At 41.2% G+C, this 18822-nt stretch overlaps 1 protein-coding gene across 1 annotated transcript; it reads right to left on the bottom strand.

Annotated features, from left to right (window-relative positions):
• Positions 1-11102: 11102 nt before the first annotated feature.
• Positions 11103-16026, bottom strand: cyp7a1 (cytochrome P450, family 7, subfamily A, polypeptide 1). The gene is made up of 8 exons (XM_071927431.2): positions 15944-16026; positions 14093-14333; positions 13754-13957; positions 13292-13486; positions 12956-13155; positions 12145-12275; positions 11677-11855; positions 11103-11529 (listed from the first exon to the last, which is right to left on the bottom strand). The coding sequence occupies exons 1-8, from the start codon at positions 16024-16026 to the stop codon at positions 11227-11229; spliced, it is 1536 nt and encodes a 511-aa protein (XP_071783532.1). The 3' UTR covers positions 11103-11226.
• Positions 16027-18822: the final 2796 nt, after the last annotated feature.

The following is an 18822-nucleotide window of genomic DNA, read 5'->3' on the forward strand; positions in this document are numbered from 1 at the left end:
GGTTCTGGTGACTTGGGACTTGACTTGGGACTTGACTGGTACTTTGATGACTTGAAAAGGTTTCTAAAGTCTTGACTTGAGATCTTGTGTTTGTGTAAATGACTCAGATTGAAAGTGATGAGATTTGTTCCAGCAGACGACTGAATTTAAATTCTGTTTTCTGAATTTGTATGGAATGATTGAATTTATTGAAGTTGAAACTGATTATAGAAATCAAACTCATGACGCTCTTACCAAGTTCTACCAAGGCCTAGCTGTGAAATCAAAGTTCTTAAAATTTAAGATAAAGTTTTTTTTGAGTTTGATAACACGATTCAGCAACTGATTCTTTGCCTACATGAAGCGATGGAACAGGTTTTTCATAAATTGATTGATTTGATCTGTTGTGGTGTATTATTATTGAACTTTATTAACTTTGCTCTTCATGGTTCAAAACATAGTGAGAATTAGTCAGTGTTCTGTGGTGAACCAGAGCTGTTTCTGTTTAACCCTTAGTAACCTCTCTGCAACATTAGTTCAGCTCAGGTCACTGCCTGTGTTGCTTTATCTCTGTTTGTCAGCAGTGAGTTAGGGTCAGTGTCCTATAGAAACCTTGTCTGTCCTAAAAGTCACCCTGTCACCTTTTTCAATTGAGAAAAACTATTTCCATAGCGTGGCTTTAGTGTGATACGATGTAATGTTACTACTTTTATAATATTACTCACATGCTACTGGAACTGAGGTGAGTCCTGATTGAAGTCATGTCATCTTGGATATTAGTGACACCTGTTCTTACTGAATTATTGCTGACAAGAATCTGTTCACCAACGTGTTAAATGTCAGTTTTCAGTCTATTTTCGTGACCTCATTCAAATGAATGGGAAGTAAAAATCGGAATGCTACAAACTCGTCCAGCTGCATCTGATCTTGGTGATTACCGTAAATCCTCTAATAGTGGCCTGTAGTCAATTAAAAGCCGGGTCTCCGATAATGGCCGGGTGCGTGGTCGACACAAACAAATAAAGGCCGGCCCCAAATACAGGCCGGGGGAAAAAACAAAGGAAACAAGACTAGGTCAAAACCTAGTGTATGGCTGGACCGTGTCCATCTCCTCTCTCCGCCGCTGCCTCTCCACCGCGCCCACGGCCCGCATTGATCCTCCCGATCCAAGCCTGGGACGCCCGGTGATGCATCGGCATCGGGACCCCGCCGAAATCTCGGCCGGATCACCGGGAACACATCGGCGCCCAGCTTCAGTTAGTTTCAGCTTACATGCAAACAACGGTGGTTACCGGTAAACTCCTGGTGCCTGTTTGTAACAGTAGTTTGTAGTAACGTACAAGTGCCACAAGATGGCTCGGCCGGCGGAAGACTCTGGAGCATGCCGTCGTCGATTGCCATAATTATCGTAATGCATTGCAGTTGTAGTGGAAATTATATTATACCATTCTATTTCTCTATGCATTAAGCACTGTCTTATTTCTATGTTGTCTGCTCTCAGTACATTTCCACTGGCTTGAGACAATCTAAATACAATGTGTCACCACCAGTGAAAACGCCCACTATGTAGTATTAGTATATCCAAAGTGGTCAATGGTTGTGACTAACAGACCTGAGTTGAAGTCATGTGGTGGTGGTTGTGGCATTAGGTCAGGCTCAGTTCAGGGCGCATATTGCTTTTATCTTCCTCTTTCTTCCTTTTCTAACCTCTAAACTACTTTAGGACAAGATCACATTTAGAGGCTTTATTCGTTTATCTCACTATTTCTCAATATCAAAAAACATGTTTGCACTCCCCCACTGTTTGTATATATCTCCCCTGTAAGGAGGGGCAGTGATAGCAACAGCAACAATGTCTGGCCGTCACACACACACACACATGTATGCACACACACACGCAGACAGTGGTAGGAGGCAAAGGTTATATTAAACGTGTGGACCTGTTCCTTCCTATCCCTCCATCACCTTGACCCTGACACCTTCCTTTTACAAACATGTTTTCATTACATTGGCTTATATATATCAAGTACAGATGTTTTGATTTGGTCTCCTGACAAAAAAATAAATAAATACGTAAAAAAAAAAATAGGTAGTTTGGAAGAGAATCTGAATGGGAGATGAGTGTATATCTCATTAGCATATTTTTTCCTTATCTAACTATCTATGTATTTATTTGTTTGTTTGCTGTCTGGTTGTTTATTTATTTATCTATGTATTGATTTGGATATTTTGTCATTTGTCTACCTGTTTGTTTGCTTGCTTGCTTGTTTTTTGCTTATTTGTGCCTATTTATTTATTCATTCATAGTCTGTTAGCAGGATATCTAAAAAAGTTGGCGACAGATTTGCACAAAACTTGGTATGAAGGATGGTTATGGGCCAAGGAAGAACTGATTAATTTTTCATGTCGATTGGCCAAAAGAGGACGTGGTGCTGAGCGTGGCATATCACCAAAAGGTGGTTGTCATACATGGCAGAGGTCTGCTGTCTACTGAGCACATTTTCTAGTTCGGTCATTCATTAATTTATTCAGTTCCTTCCTTATTCCCTTTGTTGTGTGTGTATGGCTACAGTAGAGTCATGTTGTCATGGTTTCTCTTCAATTTTAGTAACTTCTCAGTTCTAGTCATAGTCCAAAGAAGGATAATGACGCACATATGTAATATTAAAATATGTCACCGGATATAACTGTGGAGTCTGTAGTGAAACTGTCATTACTGAAGTCACATTGTCACAGCTTCTGTTTTAACCCTTAGTAACCTCCACAGTTTTAGGTAATCTCAGGTCAGGCTCTGCATGTCATCAGTCTTCATGCCTGCAAGTCATTACAGTCTGTTGACAGCAGAGACAGACAAATATCTAAAGTTCAGCATGCTGAACATACATACAAGCTATATACACATTTTCTGTCAATCCAGAAATTAAATGGCTTGGATGGGAAATTAGGAGTTTGTAGTCTATTAGCATGCTATTTCTAGTTTGTTTTTTTTTCAACCTCTGGGTATGCTGTCCAGGCTTACTATCTACTTTAGACAGAAATCAATATATACAATGAAAACTCTCAAACAATAATTCATAAACATTTACATATTATCAATTGTTATTGATTTGACATAAAATAAAACTGGGATCAACAGAACACTTCTATTTGGTATACCTTAGTACGCAGTCGAAGACATTACACCTTCTCCAATACACATCATATGTTACTTGCCTCAAGCATTATTCAAGGTAACAGTATGCAGTATTCAAGATATACAGAAATGAAACACAAGAGAAAACAAAACGTTAGTGAGGCAAGACTGAAGGAAAAGGCAAACACATGAGAAAAGCTAATGTCAAACAAAAGGGAGTGTTTCTAGCTGACTGATTGTCTTGATGATTATGTGCCTCTTGGGAGTCTGCTGTATATACATGGTGTCATTTCATGTGTCACCTGTTCTGACAAAGGTCTTCTATTAAAAACGTAACCAATAAACTGGTGTTTTTTTGGCATTGTGGTGTGAGCTTTTGTTCTGACATTTTGAGATTTTTTTGGTGTGCAGATTCTCTCTTTTTGCTATACTTTACTACATTTTAAATCACGTCCATTTCAGAGAACAAATTTTGTAGGCTCTCCATGAGCACTGCATCAGAAACTGGCCAATCGTCTAAAGCTGGGTACACATTAAAAGATTTTTCTAATCATAAACGACAGTGAAAAGATTGATGTCAAAAATGACCCGCTCTCGCTGTCCCTCCTGGTATAAAGCCTTTTCATAAAATTTTTAACCCAAAATCATTTTTTCTGCTTTATTTCTCCTGAGAAAAAGAGTGCTTCATAGTTACTACAAATAATTTATAAATACTTGAATTAGTCTGTAATTGATTTAATCTTTGTACGCTGATGGTGTGCTTTTATAAAAATATAAAAAAGGTAAATGTTTCACTTTTTCTAATTGTAAGATCACTCCAGGAGAAGTCATCAAATTTCATGCAGAAAAAAATAAATTTAGGAGGTTTTCACTGCTGTTAAAGGCATACTGAGTAGGATTTTGCTGCTTGTGGTTTGTAAACACAGCTTTCAAAGTTGACCCCTCCTCCCTGCGGTTGCCAGATTGGTAAAAACCAGTAAAAAGGTACAGCGAGGCGAAACGCCAAGCAGAGAAGGCTCGTTCCAAAACGGCTTTCACCTGTTGGAGAGTACTGAAGGAGAGGATGCGGATGAAGAGCGACGTGGAGTTGCCTGTTTTCTGTTGGAAAGGAAGGTGCCGGTTAGCTTAGCTATCAGCTTTTCTACTACAATGAAGCTACGCTAACGGTAGCTAGCCGCCAGCTCACGATGCACACTAGCTCTGACTAGTTCTGTATTAGAGTTCAGGACCACTACCGTAGCCAGCGAGGCTTTTAAATATAAAAGGATTTAGCAGTGGTTTTGGTTGCAGCCGCACACACCTGCTGCCAAAAGGTTGACGCCCAGAAACGTCCCGAACATTAAGAAATAAGAAAATCCAGGCAGAAGGCAGGCTCTCTGCAGACACACACACTGTCACAGACTACCAATGGGCCATAAGTAATGATTGAGTAGGCTCATTTTTGGATGAGTTTATGCTATTTCAAGGGGGAAAATCCTGCTCAGTATGCCTTTAAACTCAGAAATGGGTAATTTTTGACCCGAGGACAACAGCAGGGTTAAATGAGCTGGACATAGACGGACAGAGAACACAACTTGTGCTATGTTACTTTTGTATCTCCCGTGTGGGACGAAAGTAACACAACTGTGGTGCGAAAGTAACAGCTGTAAGATGCGTCTTATGATTATGGTTTTGTGATCTGATACTGTTTTACTTTTAACAACCAATCTTGCAGGCCCAGTTTCACATTAGCAATGAAAATATATCATTGTTACTTTCACCCCTCCACTGTCTGCTCTCCATTCAGCCTGGACAGCATGCTAAATGTGGTAGCCTGTCTCTTGAAAACTATTCTGAAATTGAGACAGTAAATGTGTTAAGAAATACATAAATACATAAAACATAATTCATAATTATTTCATATTCATAAAGATTCATAATGTACAGTGACTTCTGAAAGCATGCATTCAGTATTGAGCACCTGACTATTTTCATGTCTAGGCACAATTAGTACAAGTTAACAAGAGTCTGGGTTGTCAAACCAGCTTGGACACATTTTTAAACATGATGAATAAGTCATTGTCAAATTAATTGCGCTACCTTGGTATAATTATCGTTAAAAAAAAATTAGACCATGGTGGAGACAAGTAGTGTTTCTCAACATTCAGACCACATTTCCCATAAACCCCGCTGCTTCCTGTCTCCCTCTGAAGAGGATCAACATGTTGGAAGTGATTTTTCCACCAGCCTTTCACTCCTTCCACCATCTGCTATTACTAGAAACTCTGGTGGAAACTCTCGCCTTTCTGCGAGTCAGCACGTCTGCAGACTTTTCTAACAAACTTAATATCATGCATCCCATGCATCCCAATACAAAAAAAACCAAGAAAAACAACACAATTCAGGAAAAATAAACACAAAAAAAAAACAATCCAAAAGAACTTAGAGAGAAACAGGCATAAAAGGGTAAAACTACATGCAAGATACAGAAAATCTGATTAATTTCTTTTAACCATACTTACTTTCCAATGTACTTAAACTTTATATGCTTATACTTTCAACCATTTTACATCTCTTCTTTGATATTCTTTGGCTCTTTGAGTTGCATCATTGTATGAAACATGCTCTAGAAATGAATTTGATTTGATTTTGAGAATGAATGTGAATGAGAGAGAATTCTGCTACAAATCCACTAAACAGATCCAATAATTTAATTAAATTGCATTAGGCAATAAATGCGCTATAGTTTCAGTGAATGATCATCCATGTGCTTCTGAACATACAAAGGTCTCAGCTCAGTGCTGGTGAGACTGAGGTTACATTGTGTCAGTGCGCCTCACACACACACTCACTCACACACATTGGGGCAGACATCAGCTGAGTTGGCCTTGACAGCTTGTGGACTGTGTACTTGTTGCCTTCTTGCCTATCATTGTCACAGCCAGTCAATATCCACACACACACACACACACACACACACACACTCACACACACACACACACACACACACACACTCTCTTACTATCTCCGTACTTCCTATTCCATATGTGTTATGAGTCACAAATATCACCTCTGTCTTACTCCACAGTCTGAATTAGAAGAATAAATTTAGTTTTGTCCAGTATCCCTTCCTATGCAATCCAATCCAGGATCAGCTGCCTCTGTCTGGACTGTGGAGGTTACTGGAGGGCACTGGGGGTTATTGCTGGTCACTGAGCTCAGTTCAAATCCAATTGCCTAAAACTAGTTCAATATTGCGAGATTAGCCTTCATAATATCTACAGTTCTAGGTGGTGAGAGAAATGAAAAATGGGATACCATACACAAGTGCTGAGGAGCCACATTTAGGACAAGCATGTTTGATTAAGTGATAATAACATGTTAAATTTTAGTTGGTTATTTTTAACACTGCTGTGTGTTCCTGTGAAAATTCAAACTATCAAACTCAGCTGCGATTTTAATATCCTATGATCCCCTTTCTATGCAAATGAGTTTCGACAACGTGACACAGCAGGAGAACATCTGGGTTCTTTATCTGTTAGTGTGCATAACTGCTGCCATACAGTGATGCATAACAATGCATTTCTAACAATATGTATAGCTAAATATTTTTACTATAGGACTTGCACTTACTGCATTTTACAATAAATTGCATTGTTGTATAAGCAGTGATCCTATTTACTGTTATAGCCTATGGTATAAGCTGTTCGCTAACGGTCCACTAGCAGGCCAGCTAGCTTAAGAGCTACTTATATGCTCTCCATAGAAGAAATGAAGGCAGCTATAATCAACTAGGGATCCAGAGAGCTGACGTCACATTCAATGAGACAACACATATTTTAGCCTTTTATAATAAATCACATGGTTGTATAAGCATCTACGGTATGTATGTATGTCTGTGCTTCTATGTATGTATGTAGCATGCGCTAAGCTATGTTTGCTAATGTCGCCGTAGGCTATTTGAAGGCAGCTAATCAACCTGAGAGCCAGACAGCTGAAATCACCTTCAAACTGATTAATAATTTGGTCTTTAGTGGTGTACAGAATCTCTAGGCTATTTGTTCTTCAACAGACATTCCCCACAGTGTGTGGCATCGCGAGCTACAAATTAGTCACTATAATGCCCTTTGGGTACAGAGAGGAATGCTAACAAACCATGAGGTTTCAGGGGCACTCAAGGACAAATTCATGAACGTAAGGCACACCGAGTTCAGTTCACTCCGGGTGAGTTGGCTTTACTTCCCCTCTCTCCTTTCCTCTTTCTTGCTGTCTCCCAATCTCTCCATCTCTCTGTCTCTCTCCACCCCCTTAAAACAGCAAACACATGCACCTACTTTCAAGTTTATTTTCAACCAAATACTCCGAATACAAAACCATGTGGCCTCAAGTAAATATCTGTGCTGGGCTTCACACAACTGTGACTGTCAATACAATATAACAGTGTTATCGGATTCAATATATCTGTGGGTTTACTACATGTTCAGATACTGTATGTCTTAAATATGGTATCATATAGCAAACTGTATAGTAGCCTACACTGTTGCATGCAATAACAAGGAGGGCTTTTATATCATAAAAGTGTCTGCATCTGTATATTTGTGAAAAGAATGCTAGTTTTGACACATGCTAGCTTCAGGAACATATAAATATTGCTAAAGCTATGAGCTTCAGATGCCTCTTAACCTTCAAAAACAGCAATATTCATATCATTTTTATAAAGTGCACTGAAGTTCTTATTGACCATCATCTGGGGCGTAATTTCCACTGGGGACGGGGGGGACATGTCCCCCCCTCTTTTCAAAATCCTGTTTGTGTCCCCCCCACTTTTTTAACCGCAAAAATCGTGCTTAATACGCGACTGTTTGGCCAGCCGTCAGATTCTGGCTGAGAATGTGAATTGAGCTGCTGACTGTAAGGCTGATATACTCCAAAAAACTGCCACGGACGAGTAGCGGCCACAGACAGCCTGCCTGCGCGGTTCTATAGTACATTTTGGCGTCTGTGGACCAGCGTTGCCAACTTGGCAACTTTGTCGCTAGACTTAGCGACTTTTCAGACCCCCTGGGGACTTTATTTCTCAAAAGCGACTAGCGACAAATCTGGCGACTTTTTCTGACCATGGGAAGCAATGTTAATGTGTTGAATCCCAAAGCATTTGGCAATAAATTGGTTCGGCTGATGCCGGTTTTCTCTACTTGCTTGTCTAATCCAGAGAGGTCTGATGATCACAGCGCTTGCCACACACAGTGTAGCTCCCTCCCTCCGCTGAGAGCAGGGACTGTAGGATAGGGTCCACTTGTAATTGTTACCGGCGTACACCGAAACTGGCCCGGGTGGGCGGAGTCAGCGCTTATATTAAAACGGGCTACGCCGCGGCGTGCATAACAAGTGCAGCATTATATATTGATATGCAAATTATTGCATGACATCATCCGGTGACTTCTAGCGACTTTCTGAGCAGTATAGTATAGTATTGACAGTGTGTGACTTCTAAAAAACTTCTAAAAAAAGTTTCATATTCTTTGATACATTTTGTATGTTTGTTGCAAATGACACATTATCTATCAATAGTGCCACAATAATGTACCATAGATCTGTCAGTCCTATTCTTCAAAATATAGATATATCCATAATTGAATAACTCAACATGTGAAGTTCAGTAAAGTTGTGGGTTAAACAATACAGAAAGTAAGACAGTTTTTCTTATGCATATTTAGTACTATTCTGGCAGAATTTAGCATGATGACCAACTTAATTATTTCCCGGATTTTGTATTGGTTACCGTAGTCCCTAAATGTATGTAGAAATGCAGGAAATGGGATTCAAATCGCTATTTTTTTTCTGGGGGAGTACCCCCAGACTCCCCGTTTTATTGTGTCCCCCCCACTTCTCAAACCAAAATTACGCCCTTGACTATCATTAACCTTGGCCCTCTGTATATTTGTGCATGTGTGGGTGTTTGTGTGTCTGTGAACACTTTGCACCTGTAGAGCAAGGGATTGCGTCAGATCACACAGACAGAGTGTACAAATGAATTGATTTATTATCTATTTGTGGATATAACATGTGCACGTCAACACATTAAAATCACATTGAAAAACACACAGAGCATGATTTTCTTTGCTGCTAGGAGTGAGAGAAACTTCAATCTGTCATGTCATTTTTTACTATCATTCTGTAACTTCTGTTAAAAGTGCTGTTTCGCGTGCTGTCTTTCTTCAGGAGACTCAGGTATTTGGCCGTGGTACTTCTGCTTTTCAAATAACTTCATAATAGGAAATTCTTCCAGAACCAGCAGTGAAAATGAGTAGTTTACTCAGCAGAAATCTCACACTGACTTGTGCAAATGATGTCAAATGTTGCCAGTCTCTATCCCTGCTAAATTGCTTCAGAAATATGCCAATGTACAGTCTTCCCATTTAGGGAGATAACACTTATCTCAGTGGCAGCAATAATAGATAGTGAGGGGAGTTGTTCACTGATATTTGAAGGTCAGTACTGGCCAATAATCAGGCACTTCACTCAGATGTTTAGGGACTTTCACAGTTCAATGACAACGACCTGTTTCAGATACAGGCAGTCAGAGAGAGAGCAAACTACAAGGCCAATGTCTGTAGATTAAGCTAGAAGGAAGCTGTATCTTCTACTACAAGGTGAAGTCAATAAAATCGTACTGATTACAGTCATACATCCACAACAATTGATAAAAAGAGTTTCACCGGCCTGCACTACGGCCTCCACACTTCTGCCTCACAAAATAATCACCCGGCATGAAATTACCAGGTACGAAACAAACAGCCATAGAACACAATGGTGGAGCTGATGTGGTTATGGTATATGTAGAGTTTTTGTTAGATTGTCCCACATACATGTAGTCCATTATGTGACGAGAACATAAACATCAAAGTCATCCATGTGTCCCCGGTAGATCGTTGTTGAACACCTTTAGCATTATCACAAAAGTGGGAAAATGACAACTTGTCTCAGCTCTAAAGCTAATGTTGAATTAGGACTAGGACTTGGATCCAGAGGAGAGCCTGGAGATTAATTTCAGATGTTTATGCTTCATCAGACACAGTCGCGACAAAATGTTAGGGTTTGTTGCACCTTTTAATAAAGCATCTGAAATTAATTGCATTTATTGCTCCAAGCTCTCCTTTGGGTCAAGTCCTATAGTGAAGTTACCCAGGGATCAATCTCGGAACCCATCGTCTATCGGTCTGACGACGATTAGACTCTGGGGGCGACGGCCAATATTTCGGGGTTTCCAGTGTAGCCAGCGGACATCCGGGCCAAGACTTCTCATATGCAGATATCTGTTTATAGAGATTAGCCGAAATGTTGTCTAGACCTAAAAAACTTGTGAAACAATCCGGCCGTAGATGTCGTCTCTCAACTCCAACTCCATTCTCGGGTCTCAAGTTGCTAATCGGAAATATGATATAAATCATTCATTTATTATCATTAATTTTAAAAAAAAAGACAGAATCTTAAGGCCATTTAATAAAAAAACAAACAACTTCATATTACTTAAAGGTCAGTACTTAATACCTTGGGTAATGCTTGTGGCCTACTATCACTCAACATAGTCTCATCACTTGACCAATGGGACAGTCTGCCAAAAACATAGGACACTGCAAGTGCAACAAAAATATACAGCTCAGTCTATTTACATATGCAAGTGCAACAAAAATATACAGCTCAGTCTATTTACATATTGTATACAGCAAGACATCATCATCATGGCATTTTGTGTGTTAAATATACACTATGTACAAGCAGGGACCACTGTAAAGAAACCAGCTCAGGTCAAGATCCTTCGGAGAAGAACGGTCGAGGTCCTTTGCTCCACAAAGAGCCAAAAGGACTTACATCTAAACACGTACTGCGCAGAGTAAACCTCTGCTTTTGGAAAGGTCTACTGAGTTCTATTTTAAAGGGTCAGTTCACCCAAACAAGATGGGCATCAGATTGCTCTCTTCTCTCTAGAACAACTCGCCCTTTGCTTGACAGAAGAGGAAAAGCTCAGAATCACCTTCCACCGCTCAGGTTGGTCAATTCTAAGGTCTAGAACCGTGTCCATCTTAAAGCACTCCGCCTTTCCCAGTCCAGATGAAACCCAGTACACTGCTCTCCTATTGGCTCGATTTCAGCTTGTACCTGAAATCCACATCGTAGGTCGGCTGGAGGATTCCCAGGCCGGCGCGGGATTGGTCAAGGGGCGGGACTTTGGCGGCAGGGTCCAACAGCTCCATGTCAAAGTACGACAGCACCAGAGACAGAAACTGCTTGATCTCGTGAATGGCGAAAAATCGGCCGGGGCATTTTGTGACGCCGGAACCGAAGGGCATGTAGAAGTACCGCAGCCGACGGCCGCCGCGGTAAAAGGTGGTTTTCTCCTGACCCTTTTCATCCAGGAATCGGTCAAACTTGTACTCCTGTAGGATGGGAGGGACAGAGAGAGGGAAGAGAAAGAGAAAAAATGTTATGTCTCTTTCTTTCATTTTTATTAACTAGGTTTCTGTGACAATTTACTTCATTGTTGCTACTGTAATAGTGATTTATGAAGGGATCGTTCTTCTTACATAGGGGTCTTCATAGATTTCAGGATCGTAGTGCAGCATGGGTGGATACAGGGCGATGACATCATCCTTCCTTATACGGTAAGCCTCCTGGTTGTCAAGGTGAAGCAGGAAGTCCTCCTTGGCAACGCGCACGTTCATGGAGGCACTGGAGAGACGCATGGCTTCCTTTATGATGCTGTCTGTAATGGGAGCGGAAAGAAAGAAATATATTAGGCTCACCATGTTTCTTTGCTGCATTGGCAATCTCAGGACTATGAAACATGAACGTGTTATACATTGCATATATTGCGATATGTTTTTAATTTTCACTTATCTCATACTGCATATATTTCACATCCTTGGTATATTTCAGATTGTATATATTTTTCCATAAGTGAGTCTGTCCTAACAAAGGAAAGCCACAACTTCACATACAGTATACTTCATGTGGCAGTATCTGGTTATCTTATGATTATCTGGTAATCATACCCAGAATAGGCATATTGTCCAGCTCTCCCCTGGTCAGGGTCAGTCTAGGGTTGCTGGGGTCGGCCGTCTGACCCGAACTCTCCATAACTTTCTGTACTTCTTCACGGGCTGCTTTCATAGCATCTGGACTCCTACACACAGATACAGTACACTGTTAGTATGACTTGCATCTATATACTGTATACACATATGCACTTTGATTCATGTACCATGTCCATTTTGCTGCTCTCTATTTTTGATTGATACAACACAATAGTGATTCAACCTATATCCAGTGCATGAAATCTTTTACATTTGCTGTTCTAAACACCCGGTGGCTGGTAGGTCTTTCCTGGGAAAAATCCTTGGGTACACAGCACTTCATTTATTTTTTCGTAATAAGATAATATCGGGAATCCAGCAGGAGCTCATTGTTACATCCTTGTATGCTCTACCCAGTCACACCGAGGGGAAGTAGCTTAGATTCCTACTTGTGTTCAGAGGTGTTATAAAACCATGATACAAGACTGCTTATCTGCTCCACCCTGAGCCCAACACAGCTCTCTATCTCAATAGTATCTACTCTGTATCAGCACAGTACCTGCAATCAGCTGTTTGAGTGCTCATTCATGTGATGTAACAAATCAAATCAAAACCAGCACAGAAATTAAATTTTGTTGTGAGGCCTTAGTAGCACGTTTAGAAATGCAATCAACTGTTCACAGCCACTGTTGCCAAAAGATCAGTGGACCTCCAATATGGCTGCCAGAGGGTGTGTTAGATCCCCTGGAAAACCCCCAACCATAGAGAAGAAACATAAATATTGCAGTACCTGATCATGTAGAACAGACTCCAGAAGGTAGCAGGTAGGGTGTTGGCCTGGGAAGCCCAGAGCAGGGCGACGTGGGTCCTGGCCTTGCTTAGGTCGTTGAAGGTAGATAAGGAATCGTTCAGTAGCATTCTCATAGAGATCAGGTCAGAGACGTTCTCCCTCTTGGACAGGTTCTCAGCATGCATGGTCTTAGCTAGGTTCTGAAAGATAATATTGGGGGTTGGGGGTTCAGCTCCCTGGCATCTTGACAGTGGTTGTTTCATTTGTTTCACTGAGACCGATTTGTTTTGTAATTTTAGTCCCTGATACATGCGTCAGTAGGAAAAGTCTACTAACCTCTCTGGCGCTGTAGGCGCTCTTGAAGACGTGGATGGGTAGACCGGCCACCAGTGCCGGGAAGATCTTGTCAAACTCCTTGAAGTTCTCCAGAGCGTTGAGCACCAAGGCCTTCTCGGCCGCCTGCCGAGCCTGGGACTTATCTTCTCCAAGCTCCTTACCAAACAGAGTCAGGTAGCCAGACTCAAACATCACCTAGAGGACGGCATAAGAAATGTCCTGTTAGGAGGGTTGGGAACATTACTTTTGATCTCTCATCAAACTGCAGGGGGTTTAGGCCATGCAATCACACCCGAGCCCCTTATCCAGTTTACACATCAAATGACTGCAGAAGAATAATACCCAGTTAAGTCAGACTGTTCTCGCTGTGCATTGCAGAGCCCTGGGCCCAGTGGTGAACTAGCTTCTCCCATGTCTCAAATTCCATGGCATGCTTCCAGCCACCATCCACTATTAACTAACCTTGTAGCAGAAGGCGAAGATGCCATCCACTTCCCAGCGGTCAGTGCTGAGTGTGTCCGACCTCAACATGATTTCCTGGAGATGGCCCATCATGGTTTTTATCAGGGAGGGAAGAGCCTCGCCCTGCAGCGTCTTCAGAAACGTCTGGTGGAGGTTCTCCGTGGTGTGGCCGTGGCGTGGGTCAAAACTGTCATGGCCAAACGCCTGGTGAGGGAAAGAAAGAGAGAGTTTAGAACAATCCTTTTGTAGGATTTTCTGATCATATGAAAAGGTTCAAACATGGTCCTCGAGGGAATACAAAATAGCAGTAACTTAAAAAACAAAATCACACACGCTCACCTTGACAGACGTAGCGAAGTGGAATTTCCTCCAGTCCAGGTGTCTGCCCTGTCGGATGACAGAGTGGTAGGAGAACGGGTCACACAGGAAGTGGATGTACTGGCCGGCGATCTTGCAGGTGAAAATATGGCCGAACATCTTCTGGCGGCTACGGAGGAACTGGAGAGGGTTGGCCCCGAACTGCAGGGCGCAACCCAGGTAGGGGATGAAGCCATTTTCAACTGCAGGCTCACCAGGTTGTCTATGGAAATGAATAGTATTAGGGTTAGGGTTAATATTTGGTATACTGACAAAACACATCACCAATGTTTTGTGGTTGCCAATCCCTAATATAACTAGGGATGCACCAATGCCACTTTTTCAATGCCGATAACGATTACGAGTATGAAAGTTTAAGTATCGGCCGATCCATTACTTTTACTGAACAGTGCAGGCTTACTTCCTTAGTTTGGGGTCAATGGACAAAATTATTGAAGAGAAATACAGGCTTCTATGTGCCACAAATGCATAAAATCAAGACAGTTTGCTTTTATTTCTTACATGTTACTCATGGCTTTCGGTATCAGATTTTAGTCTTGGGTAAAATCTCCGATACCGATATTCCATTTTAGCCTGGTATCGGTGCATCCCTAAATATAACACAGCGGTGATCCAACCTGTAGCCTCCAATGGTGGATAGACACTTACATACTGAGGTAAGGCCAGTTGGGTACTAACTGATTAAATAAACCTACCTATTTAATGTACATTTTCTATGCCTTCATAGGGCTGTATTTTTAAATATCAGTGTACAGTGTTGCAACACTGAAAGATGCCAAAATTCCAAGCTAAATTTTCATTGATTTCAATGATTGATGCTTGGCAACTGACCCAATAAATCTTATTTTCAGCTGAAATGCTTTATTGCATGTATTAATAATACTATGTTAATCCATGTTTTTAATGAGCTAGACACTTAAGTTGGGTTATTGCTTGACATGTTGATAAATATTATAAATATGCATAAAATATAAATAAGGCTGGTCAGTCTTATAGAAGAAAACAGATACAACCATGCTCAGGGCTGAAAAGCCAGCAACAAAAATTTTCCATTGAATGAGGTTAACAACAGGGAATTCAAAATGCAAATATCCAATTTAAAATACCAGCAGCTACCTCATACTGACAACCAAATTAAAATGCATTCAGACATTGTCAAGGAGCCGTGTTGTTCTGACATTATGAAGTTAACATCACCCTCCCAACAACCATAACATCATCCAAACAATACAGCCCAGATACCAATGTTGTTCTAGTTCCATAGCAACCACCATGTCAAACCTCCAATGTAATCTGATTATTATTGTCATATTATTATAATAGAAAACAGAGAATGTATTTTAACATAATATATAATTCACTTATTATCCTTACTGCAAGTAGCCAAACATCCAACACATAGCCAACTACATCTTCATCCTAAGTATACATGGCCAATCCTGACAACTTGTAACAATCTGCTAAAAACAGTACAGTCTAGGACAGTGGTTCTCAATCATTTTCATGCCCCAGACCCCCAGATAGACCCAAATTAGACCCATGGACCCTGCAAAGACATCTGGAACTCCTTCAAAGACCACCGGAACCCCCTCAAGCACCCCAAGGTGTCCCAGGACCCCACTTTGAGATCCACTGGTCTTGTAAAAGCCTTAACCTGCAGCGTAAGGAATACTACACACAGTGCTGTTTCTAGATGATTGCTCCATCCATGCATGTTAGATTCCTCACCTCTTGCATATATAACTGTCAAGCAACATGCTCTCTGTCCATCAACCTTGTGGAAACCCGCCCAATGAAGTCAATTTGTCTTACCTGTGTCGTATTCCCACAGCGAGCCACAGAAGACAGCAGCATCCCACCACTACTGCCCAGATCAGAGCGATGCTTATTATCATGGTGATGATGAGAATAGGAGGATCCAGCACAGCAGGGGATCCAACACAGCTGCTTCACACAGATCAGGTAACTGATAGACCTGTGCACTAACTGACTGGATAACTCACTGACCTACCTGATGTCTGAGGACCTAGACACAGTGAAATTTATCTAAAAGATTGTAGCTTGGATGCCTAGAGTGTGTCTCTGTGTGGATTCCAGTAGCCGAGGCTGTCTGTCTAAAAGCTGCAGTTTTCCAACCCACACAAGCGGTTAGACAATGCTCATTCCAGCCAGGAATGAATGTAAAGTGTCTCTGCAAAGAAACACACAGCTAACCAACCGATTGTGTAAGCCACAGTGTGTGAGTGAGTGTGTGTTCAAGTTAGTATGTGTGACTGTGTGTGTCAGGTTTTTATACTTTGGTGCATCAGGCTGGGTTCTAAGGCAGAGAGCCGGGAACGGTTGATGATGTCATCTCTGGAGGAGTGATTGATTTCTGGCTTAGAGCCTGCCCCTCCCTCCCATCTATCTCCTGTTGTGATATCTGATGTGTAACCTGTTGGTGGTAGCCTGGTATCTCACTGGGATTTCTCTAGGAAATTGGATTCCATGCATGTGTGTGCGTGTGTGTGTGTGTGTGTGTGTGTGTGTGTGTGTGTGTGTGTGTGTGTGTGTGTGTGTGTGATGGCCTTGACTGTAGTCCATGGACAACTTTACCTGAAGGACAGGAGACTGTACCTTGATAGCACTGCTAGGTTGGCAAATAGATTCAAGGTCCCTGCTTTGCTGTGTGTGTGTGTGTGTGTGTGTGTGTGTGGGTGTGCATGTGTGTGCGCGTGCGCGAGCGTGCGTGTGTGTGTGTGTAGGTGGAAGACTCGTTGAGACTTGCTATGCTGGTGAAAAGAGAAGAGCCATTGGGTTTCTACTATTTATTCTTCCAGGACCATCTCAATATCACAAATAGGCATTAACATCATTTTGATTTATCAGACTAACCCTAGTTGGGACAAAGAAAACGTTGGGAGACCCATAGTGGTAATATGTATGAGAGATTAAAGAGGTAATCGTAGAATTCCTCATTTTGTTAATGTTTGTCTCCATCTTTGGGCTGAATCACTATTGTGTTATAGCAATCAGCAATAGAGAGGATCACAACAGGCATTTTTTTTGTGTGAAAGTTTTATGTGTAGTGTGTACATTAATAATGTCTACATTATGACTGCCCCTTTGATTTTTTTCCAATCGCATGGCGCCAAATGATCGGACGTAAAAAACATGTGCGTCTTGTTTACATTGGAGTGAAGCTGTGAGAGATCGCTGAACTACAAGCGTGGAGGGGAATCTGCAAACAAACGAGTAAATGTAGTTTTCACATGAACCCGGGCATGTCGAGCTATTTCTAATATTCAAATTGACCGGTGCATGTGTACACGTACCACAATGTCGGGAAATAGATTGACCAGGTAAATTTGACACTTGTTTTACATGATCAGGTATTTCTGTGGTAGGCTTTCAGGAGATCTGGCAGCCATATTGGAGGTTTCAGCTCTTGGGCAACAGTGACTGTGAACAGCTGGTCGTGTTTCTAAACTTATGACTTGGCCGTCTCTACAGAATTCAATATACATAGTTATTTTCTGTGCTATTTTTACTGGGAATTTAAATTAGCCTGCTAAGTTTCTCTGCTGGTTAGCTAGCTGGTTGCTGGTTAGCTAGTTAGCTAGCTAAAAGTTTGCTCAGGATAACTGAGCTGACTCTTCTCATGCTACAACTCAGAGTCTTTTGGAGTAGAGACTAGGTCTAAAGACAAGACAGTTTCATAGTGTCACAGTGTCACAAGTGTCACAGTAACTTATGGAACCTTTGGAAACCATTATACATTATCATTCACCTTTACTTACAACCCACAACACAACAATCCTTTTCAGGTAGCTCTCTTTTTCTAGCTCTATAAAAACTTTTAAACATTTCAATTCACTTTCAAATGTTCTACTTATGTAACGTTTTTTGTTCATTGTGAGTTTCGTTACATTTTAAAGTTGAGAAACATTCCCTTCAAGTTGTGTCTTGCCCATTGAAATAGTTCTCTACTGGGTCTGTTGTGTTGAAATGCATGAATGGGTCGGCACTGTGACAAAAAAAACTATAAAAGTCAGCCAAAACCAAACAAAAAAACACTGAATGATTCAGTGCAGTCATACTCCTGTCAAGGTTTTTGTTGTTCAGATTCATTGGCCTCTGACTGTTTCCTTCCTGCTGAGTACATTATTTAGCAACAGAAACAACCAGTAGGCTCCTATTAGCTCAGACGGATGACACTTACCAGTAATGAGTTCAAATACTATTTTACTCTGTTCACTGACAAAATGATTTCTCCCTCTCACCATGTGGATTTGAAAGAGTGATATGTCAGCTATATTTACAGGCCCAGTAGTGGAAACAAGCCTTGGAATAATGCATACAAGTGACTGTGCCGGAAATAGACAGACCAGGTGAATCTACATGAACGATATGATCCCTTTTTCATTTCCTCTGTTAAATCCATCTCAGTCATTAAGGGGAGATGGAGATGAAGGGGAAGAGACAGGTTAGAGGAGGATTACAAAGCCTAGATATTTAGCAATAAAGAGCAATCTTTTTCAAGAAACATAATCCATGGCTTGCAGGGAAAAATGGGAAGCTTGGCTGCATAACATGCAGCAGTGTGGGTAGGCTTGGGCTTCACAGCCATATGGAAGGCTTGAGGTTGGTTTAATAGATTAATAGATTAATAGATTTAATAGATTTTCAGATAGGAAGCAGTGGACAAGAGA

Source organism: Centroberyx gerrardi, chromosome 13, assembly GCF_048128805.1.
Source record: "Centroberyx gerrardi isolate f3 chromosome 13, fCenGer3.hap1.cur.20231027, whole genome shotgun sequence".
NCBI lineage: Eukaryota > Metazoa > Chordata > Actinopteri > Beryciformes > Berycidae > Centroberyx > Centroberyx gerrardi.